General features: G+C 38.8%; 1 protein-coding gene across 1 annotated transcript; it reads right to left on the minus strand.

Annotated features, from left to right (window-relative positions):
- Nucleotides 1-310: 310 nt before the first annotated feature.
- Nucleotides 311-9,946, minus strand: LOC149410112 (uncharacterized). Its single transcript, XM_089648739.1, has 5 exons — nucleotides 9,680-9,946; nucleotides 7,140-8,218; nucleotides 5,698-5,826; nucleotides 3,782-4,102; nucleotides 311-1,249 (listed from the first exon to the last, which is right to left on the minus strand). The coding sequence occupies exons 1-5, from the start codon at nucleotides 9,870-9,872 to the stop codon at nucleotides 986-988; spliced, it is 1,986 nt and encodes a 661-aa protein (XP_089504865.1). The 5' UTR covers nucleotides 9,873-9,946; the 3' UTR covers nucleotides 311-985.

Below are 9,946 nucleotides of genomic sequence, written 5' to 3' on the forward strand. Positions count from 1 at the left end.
CCTGCTGCGAAGGCCCGCTGCCAACTTATCAGCTGGCCTGCTTGGGTCAGCCCCCCGCGTCGCACTCCATTATTACCTCACCACTCCACTAACTTCGTGAGCAACGGTCCAGAGTCATATCTCGCTACAACACTGACCCAATAAACGCTGTGACTTTACAACTTTCATTCGTCTTCTTACCAAATTCCCAAACTTATCTGCTATTTTTTCAGCTAGCATTGTGAAGTATTTTGTTATTATTTGTTGCTGTGCGGGAAATAAACGATTGCGATTATTATTATTAAGTCCAGCTGGGCAAGAAAATTTAAAAATGTCAAAATTCTAAAGTGTAAGGTTTTAGTTAACCCATTGGCCTCAAACGACGCCGTCCCGGCGGGTCTGGTCGTCGGCTTAAAAACGAAAAAGGGATACATTATTGACATCTGTGTTTAAAATTTTAAATGCCAATCGCTCTGTAGATAATTAAGCATTCATTTCGTAGTAATTGGCAGGACTCCGTTGGTACAGTTTTTTCCTGATATTTACGATTGAAATTTTGTTATATTTCAGCGTCATTGAATTTTTTTTTAAATAGCGTGTGGTTCGGGAATTGACAAGCTTGTTCGTAAAATGCGTGGTGGGTGGCTAACATCAGCCCAAATTGAAATAAAATATATTATGGTCATAAGTATGACTAATGTAAAACTTTTCTTAATCCAATTATAAAAAAAATAAAAAAAAATGGTTTTTATAAAAAAAATATTTTTATATCCTCGTTTAATCATATTATTATTATTTTTTTAAAAACTGCATATATTTTTTGCATACCTTAATTCAATGAACGAGTAAATTTAAAAAAATTGTTTCGTTTGCATGTTTAGTTTAAAAGTTATGTAAGATTTAGTACACCACTGCAGATTTAAAACTTCGGTACAAAACAATTCGGAGGCCAATGGGTTAATAATACAAATCATTATTTTGACTGATTTATTTTTCACAAGGACTATCACAACTTCAAAATGTCTTTAAAGATGGCTTTGGACTTCTCTTCCTTGTCCAGCGAGGTTTTCCAGCTCTGAAAAGACTTCTTGTAGAGCTCTACCCGCAGCTTGTCGGCGATGAGTTGGCCAAACAGGCTGGAATTGAGGATCTGACTCTTGTCAGCCAGTTCCTCCATGATGCTGACCTTCGTCTCGAAGCTGGACGTCTTGAAGATCTTCTCCAGGGCCCGGGAGCCGTGTTTCGAGATGGCTAACTCTTGGAATGTGCCCTAATGAAACAGAAATCATTTTTCTATAATATGAAATAATAATAATATTTGGATGATTTGTATAGCGCCATTTTTATGACAAAATCATCTCAAGGGCGCAACACAACATAGATAATATTTTTCTACAATACTCTTTTTATTAGAAACTATGGACTATACCAAATAAAAAAAAATTCCGTAGACCCCCTGCCTGCCGAATATTGAATTTTCCTTAAACTATAACGTCCCATGTGATAATCATTTATTTTTTTAGTAAAAAGAATCCCTTCCCTTGCCTGCCCAATAACCAGGTGGCGGTATAGTTCCTCTGTCTTTACATTGTGCAGACAGGGGCGCTCTTGAGAAGTATTATACCAAATGAAAATGAAGCAGGATAAGCAACGGGAATTTCTTTCTGTAGCTAGCCCTACAGAACTGCCCCTTAAGTTCTTTGTCAGTGCTTATTGCTACAGTGTCATTTCTTCTTGTCACATGTTTTCCGATTCTTCAACGTTCCATTTCAATAGTCAAAATATCCTCAAACTTAGTTTTGAAGTCTGTGTAAAGTACATTTAAATGTTGAACGTCATTATTACCCTGGACGTTTTTCAAAAACAAGTTGGAGAACTAGGAAAATTAGTTTCAATGTGCAATGTTTTGCTTGAATATATTAATTCTGACGAGAAAAGGAACGTAGACTCTATTTATATACCTCAATTAACAACTTTACGAAATATAAAAATGCAAATATCAAATAAGTAATTACTCAGTCTATTATATTTGTGTTAGGTGTATTGTGTCATTTACGGAACTCCTAAATGTTGACTTGAGGTAAATGGGGGTCCGCTCTTATGTACCCCCATTTGAATCTCGTGGACCCCCAAATTTTTTTCTCGAAGACATAGACCCCCAGCAAGCTGATATCGACCCCTGGGGGACCATATAGACTGCTTTGGGAACCTCTGGACTATACAAACTATTATCAACTTATGGCTAACAGATTGCATCCACGGGTTCGTCCATCACTGATACAAATACACATAGCACATAAGAGTCCCTGAAGCCAGTGGAACTATTACATTCCAAATTGGGTGTTGTTAGGTTGAAGGGTGTGGGGAAGGGAACGAGATGAGACAAGGTAGGTTAGGAAGGGCCCAATCAAAGATAATTCTGCACAGGTAATAGATCATGGCTTGCAATCTCCATTGGTATCTCAGGGAATATTGATGTAAATCCAGTTCTGACAAAGATGCATTGCTTGTTCGCAGGATCTTTCAAACTACTTATTCGACTTCAGAATATAAAAAATGTGATAAAAAGAACACGCTGTAAATTCGCTTAAAACAATAAGTGTGATAGTTCAAGGTTCCAGACATAGATGGCTCTGAAGAATATAAATAGAAGCTGTTTCTTAGTGACATTTCGCAATGTGTACATATGCACCAAGATGCAGAATAATGACCACTTCATGAATCAACTAGCATCCATCTCCTTCCCATCCCTACCTCAGCTCTAATACGAGGCATATCCAGAAAGTAAGTGTACTGAATTTTTGTAGGTTACAATTTTTTTTATTGAAACATAAAAATTACGTGGTTACCGCAGTACATATGTAAGCTATTTTTCGACATAGTCGCCATTCCTCTCAATGCAGGTGGTGAAGCGGGGTATCAACTTTTTGATGCCTTCCTCGAAGTAGTTTCCCGCCAACCCCTTCGTCCACTTCTCCACCTCCCCCTTAACATCCTCGTCGGTTGAAAACCATTTTTCCACCCATGTACAGCTTTAGGGAGGTAAAGAGATAAAAATCTGAAGGTGCTAGATCAGGGGAATGCGCGAGGTGGTTTAGGACATCCCATTTAAACGAAGCAAGTAGTTCCTTCGTTGCGTTGTCCGTGTGTGGTCTGGCATTGTCGTGCAGCAGGCTGACTCCCTTTGTCAGCATGCCTCTCCTCTTGTTTTGAATCGCCTTCCGCAATTTTTATAGGGTCTCACAGTATCTTGCAGAGTTGATGGTCTCCACTTGAGGCAGATATTCAGTAAAAATTATGCCTTGACAGTCCCAAAACACGGATGCCATAATTTTCTTGGCTGAAATTGTGGTTTTGAACTTTTTGGCGGAGGGTGAAGAGGTGAGAACCATTTTTTAAACTCGCGATACCACTTGTACATACTCGTACGATTCATAGCTTTATCACCATATGCAGTTTTCACCAAATTATAAACCTCAAACGGAGGTTTTCCCTTCCAAACGAGATAACGGATGACGCCGCGTATTTCGCACTTGGGAGATTGGATTGACATTTTTCACGAAAGGTGTTGTTGCGTCGACACTTCTCAACGTACTGACCTTGAACCGATCTTGTTGTGGAGGGGAAGAATCAGGCTACACGTAAGTGTAGCCAACATGTCCAAAGTAAAATTCATTCGGTCGTGAGAGCCTCAGTACACTTACTTTCTGGATACGCCTCGTACATACCCCAATAATTGAGTTGTCATAGTCCCATTGGATTCAGACGGTTAGGAGCAGTTTGAACTCTTGAGAATACTAACCCTAAGTTTCCTTGTCAACACCTCCCTAGACTTGGCTCCTACAAACTGCCCTTCGAAGAACCCATCGGCTACGTGACTCCCCTTGGCGTCACAGAACAACACCAGCAACTGATGCGGGGTCATGGCCAGGAAGCTGTCGATGACCCGCTTGGGCCGCATGAATCCCAGCATGGCCTGCAGCACCACTGAGCCGTGGACGCTGACAAAGTAAGCCTGGTCGCACGTCGAAACGTCGACCCGGTGCAGGGGGAGCAGCTTGGCGCAAAGGATGGCGAAGTAGCGGTGAGACTCCTCATTGCAGCCCAGCGCTTGCTCCATCGACTGGAAATTGGCAAAACAAATATAAATATTATAATGTTCAACAGTGATTTCATCGCGTGCTTCATCATTAGATTAAACACAACATCGCCAGTTTCAACAGTGATTTCATCACTAGATTCAACACAACATCACCAGTTTCAATAGTGATTTCATCACTAAATTGAACACAACATCGCTAGTTTCAACAGTGATTTCATCGCGTGCTTCATCACTAGATTCAACACAACATCGCCAGTTTCAACAGTGATTTCATCGCGTGCATCACTGGAATAATAATAATTTAGAAACTAATGTTGATTTCTTTGCTAACTGAGCCATAATGTATTTACGCCAGTATTGCAGCTTTTCCTCGCCGTACATTTTACTTGTCAATATCACTGTGCATATATCCAATATACTATAATTATTTGGCCTAATATGTAACTTATAAATAAATTAAATAAATAAATAAATGTGTGATGCGTCTCTACACAAGTCAGTGATAAAGAACGCGAAGCATAGTATAATGATATTCGCATTACATATAACGCTTTCACCGCAACCATTCACTGAGGAATTTAAGAATTAGAATACGATAAAAGGATTCTCAAACTTTTTAGTTTGGGAGCTACTTGTTGCCTTATTATTCATGGGTATAATTTACACATAACAAGAAACTTTTAAAAATGTTAGCTTGTTATTTTTACAGGTCTTCAAAACATTGACCATAATTTATTATTTTTTTAAAGAAAGACAAACATTCCCGTGTTACGAATAACCTGACAATGTTTGAAAATCTCCTACTACCACCACAGTATGCGGAAAAGCTTGTGTTGTGATGGAGGACTTGTTAGCCGAGGAATTGAACACACTACGCCTGGGTGGGACCCAAACACGATGTCAACTCACCAACCATCAATTAAATCACTTCATTCCGATAAGCATAAATCTAGCAAACACCAATTTGTCCTAAGGCCAGGATTTTATTTTTATCGTTCAGATTTGTAAATCTACTTAAATACAAATTTAAATGTTTGTTCTAATTTTAAATCTCCGGAAAAATCTTCACCGATTGCTTTGAAATTTTGACACAACGTTGCATTCAAATGTGTGTGTGTGTTTTTACATACCATCTGTTGGATGTAAAAGCAACAGGCGCTATTGTTTCTCTATCTGCACAGTTTGAGCAACAGCAACGCGTGGCGGGGTACAGCTAGTTTAAAATATGGAAATGAAAATTCACAATCGTTAATATTGATTTCGACTAAATTTTGCTTGTGATCTACCGATTGGGAACCTTCGCAGATATATCGATATTGTACCTATTCAAAAATCTAGAAAAATGAAAAAAATTTGAAGAAAATTGGACAGGTGTGAATTAAAAATTATATATTTTTGCCGTCATTTTCTCGCCTGTTTGTGCTTTTAATTTTGGTTAGTCCCAACATTGTGAAATATCAACTAATTTGACTGATTTAAGCAAAGAGTTTTATCAGGGACGTGCGTAAGGACGAATAGACAAGTCCACTATGATGCGGTTAGTAAGAAGAATTCAATAGTCAGTTTGTTCGTAGCCCGGTAATGATTCTATAAAAAAAAAAAAAATTGATAAGTACCTGGATAAACTTGACTTGTTTGGTTTGGAGGCGCAGACAAGCTTTTGCTACGGCCACTATTACGCCCGTGTTTCCGCTGACCAGGATCTTATCAAACCTGTCCGCCAGTTCATCAAACATCGGTTCAAACTGAAAAAATCATATAAACTGTTACTTAAAACATTTAAGAAAAGTGAAAAAAAATAACAAACAAACTACATGTTCCGTCTATAGGTAAACTCTTCAACTACTATCAAGTGCCATCTATGAGTAGTCTCTCAAACTACTCTAGGATATGAATATATAGTATTATCAGCATCTCGGCAAGTCGGCGCCCGCAGGGGACTGCTATAATTGCACCTGAATAGGACCAGCCCTAGGGTGAAGCGCCACACAACTAGGTCTTGGCACGCGCTCCTTAACAACATGAGCAGACTCGTGTCTTCCTCGGGTGTTCCCAACTTCTTCTGATCTCCTTTCTCTGTTCATCTGCTCTACATGTCCAAATCATCTAAGCGTCCCTTATAAGTCAATCTCATTGCGCTTACATCAATCTCATTCTTTCCGCATCTCGTTTTAGGAATCTCATTTCTACAGCGTGCAGACTTCTTACATCCTCCCTGCTATACATCAGGGTTGGTATCAGCACATCATTGTGGACTTCTAACCTCTCACTCCTTTAGGCAACTTTTTGCTAGCTACTACCATGTTTTAGGTTCTCCGTTAATGGAATTACCTGTAATCGCCTCAGGAATATCATTTTAACCAGGATCATAACTCACTAACTAACCGTTTCTCCGCAGGGGTAGGCAGAGAGGACGGACCGCCAAACAACTCGGTTTTGGCACACACTCCTTGCTTCATTCACATTCATGCATCGTCTCATACATACTCTTCTATTATTCTGACTCTCAACATGGCCCGACTCGAGTATCTGATTCACTTGGTCGTGCCATGTCTTCCTCGGGCGTCCCCGACTTCTGCTACCATTCACAGTTGCATCATACATTCTCCTTACAATCCTTTCTAAGCTCATTCGCTCTACGTGGACTGCTAACTTCGCTTCTTTGGACAATTTTTTGCTAGCGCCAACTACGTTCAGTCCTCCATTAATGGAGTTACCTGCATTTACCCTTCTTTCAATATCTATGTCAGCCTTCCCATCTCTCGTAAACATGCTTCCTAAATACACAAACTCATCCACATGTTCCAAGTATTCCTCATTCACAGTTATATTGCACACTGTTTTCATACTCTCTATTTCAAACACCATTACTTTAGAATTATGTACTTACATTCATCATTAACTCATTCTTCATGCATACTTCGTTCATCCTAGACACGAAAGACTGTAGATCATCCATACTTTTAGCAATCAGCACCGCATCATCAGCATACAACAGGCAATATACTTTCAGATTACTCAACCAGGATCATAATTATCATAAATAAATTATATTCACCTCTTCCTTAACTGTACAGTTATCAAACAGCCGTTGCACTGTGAAGTTCAGCCCCGGCATGCCTGACAAGATGGCCAGTCTGTTGATGAAACACTTGGCATAAATCTGCGTGTACAATTTAGACCTTGCAACATGCAACACCGCTTCCAGCAACCTCACAGCCGGGTCCGAATCAAAAACGGGCGGCAAATTCAGCGGCTTCAAAGAAATATCTTCGTTCTCATCGCCTCCATTCTCATTCTCATTATCTAAATCAATTTTAACATCTTTCTTATCGTCGTCTTGTGAATTAAGCCACGAGTCCGGAGCGAAACTCTCTTCTAGTAGCTTCTTTACCACGACACGGAATAATTTCTTGCTTGTATTCTTCAACGCAAAAACGAGCATTTGTAATAAGCCGGATGTGAGCGTTTCATACGGCATATCTTTAAACTGCGGCCATTGTGATAAACGATTGCCGTGTTCTTTAACAATCTCTTTAAATTCAGCAGGAACTTGACGATAAACTAACGGCATTGCGTGTTTGTTTGCGTTCTTAGTATTTTCTTCTGGGTTTGCATTACCGAATAAGTTAGATTTAGGCTTTTCGCACGGCGCTGATATCACGCCTCCGAGACATTTAATCGATGTACGAAGCATTCTGTTTGCGGACGGGTCCCATACAAAATCTTCTAAGTTATTCAATAAGTATTTAGCGACTTTGATTGTAAAAGCGTGGCATTTGTCTATGTGTTCTTGTGGGTATACTACGATATCTTTTTTTTCCGTGTCTGGTTTATCAGTTTTAACCTTTTTCGTAGCCGGTTCTTCGGTTTCATCATCGTCGAGTTCCGGTTCTATTTGTAAATGTTGTGTCGCTCTACTGCAGCAAACACATAAGAGTTGCTCGAGAACAAAGCTAGAAAAGTTATCCGTGCTGAGAATTCTGATTTGGTCGGTGAACGCTTCGATGTATCGTTCCAGGTTTTCCGGAGAGGCGTACGGGAGGAGTTGCTCGATGATTCTGCATCCGAGCTGATTGCAGGAGAATGTTACTTCTTCATCGACAGTCCTTTCCAGAACATTGTTTGCAAGATTTTCTGAAGAGACAAATAAACATATATATATTATAAATACAAATAGTGAAGGTTTTTCAAAAATCTTTAGCAGGTTTTAGGTTACAATCTCACCGCAGTGGTATATATATCGTTAACGGTAATCCATCAAGCCCAATCACTGAAAAATTTTCATGCTCCGCTTATTTCTTAAGGCCCCGTAGTAAGCGTTCAAATATGGTTTGAAAGCGAGATATGTAAATACAAATGTTAGAGGGAGCGAGCTCATATTAAAAAAACGAAAATAATTAAGCGAAAATGGTGAAAATATTTAATAAAACACAACTCATTTGAAATAGAGCAAACAAATGTCTTCAAATGCTTCAGTTGCATTTAAAGATACACTGTGAATTTTTCATGCCTATAACGTATTAAATAACAGAACAAATCGTGTTTTAAATAATTTTCGGAGCTTACTTTGCGATTTTATCTTATTTTATTTTATCGAGGGAATTTTATATAATTAACATTTCGGCATAACAAATGTGTAGATATTATCTTTATCTATATTATAACATGTATATTTTTAGTAACTTAACCTTTCCCTTACTGTGCTAAAAAAATCCACGCGTTCCGGTGCTGTGTAGTCAATACACATCTCAAAATAAGCGATTAAATATCGGAAAAATATGAATATTCATAGCTAATCGCTTATGTTTATTATATTTACTATGAAAAGTGATAATAATTGTAATTTAATTGCTGAAATCATGAAAAAACCATCGGCAGCTGTTAAAAAAACGTGCGAGGAGTCCACATCTAACGACGGCCCGCGTCTGACTGGCACAACAGGCGCTGGATGGGCGCTAGACGCACACACACAGCTATGCAGTCGTAGGTATCGATGGTCTAAATCAAAATAAAACTGCGGACGTGGGATTTCTCATGTTCCCGCATAGCGAACTAAAGCGGGACATCAATAGCGTGTCATTTCATCGCACACTCTTCGCGTAGCAGTGCCACACGGTTGATCGTATTGGTGTATTTGATCCTGATTTTTAACAAAAATCTAAGATTTTTAATTAAATTTGAAAACAATGTAAAATATTATTTTTTAATTCTGTGCATAAATGTATTACGGAGGAATCCCTAAAATCTGAACACAGAATTTATTATGTTTATAGAGTTATTAAAGTTATTAGAAGCAATGTGTAGTAAATACACATCACAGATAAGGAAAGGTTAAAAAGAGTTAACGAGAAACTTTTTATAAATCAGTAGAAATTGGGTATTCGGGGGCTTAATTCGCTTTTTTTCAACTCTATTACTAAAAGAAACAACTATTTACGTCAGGAGAGATGGTATAAGATGCAATAAAATTGCATTTTTATTCTATCAAAAAATCTGTTCCCCTTGGCTAATCTATCAATTTGGATGCCTATGGTTCTCACATAATCTATTGTGCATTTTTTTAACGAGAATTAGATTGCAGTCAGTAATAATTACCTTTATCTTCGTCAGTATCGACACCCTTCTTCATAGCTTCTAATATGCCCACGAAGTAATGATACATGTCCTCGGTGATCTTGGTTCCCCGGCCCCAGCACTCCTTCTTGCCATACTTCCTGGCGTTGGACAGGAGCGTCTTCTTCTTTTTCCACTTCCTTTTGGGCTGGCCATCCTTATTTTCCGAATCCATCACAAGAGCACGTGTTTACAACTTGTTTACAACAGATTTACCGAAACGTCAATCGTCAAAGGTTCTTCGATTGG

Source organism: Hesperophylax consimilis, chromosome 28 (assembly GCF_061612785.1).
Source record: "Hesperophylax consimilis isolate HC1 chromosome 28, BYU_Hcon_1.0, whole genome shotgun sequence".
NCBI lineage: Eukaryota > Metazoa > Arthropoda > Insecta > Trichoptera > Limnephilidae > Hesperophylax > Hesperophylax consimilis.

Coding starts and splice junctions, on each gene's coding strand:
- LOC149410112 (XM_089648739.1), bottom strand. CDS start 9,872: ATGGATTCGGAAAATAAGGATGGCCAGCCCAAAAGGAAGTGGAAAAAG. Junction 8,219..9,679: donor CGATACTGACGAAGATAAAG/GTAATTATTACT, acceptor TTGTCTCTTCAG/AAAATCTTGCAAACAATGTT. Junction 4,103..5,697: donor AACAAGTCAAGTTTATCCAG/GTACTTATCAAT, acceptor GCCAATTTCCAG/TCGATGGAGCAAGCGCTGGG.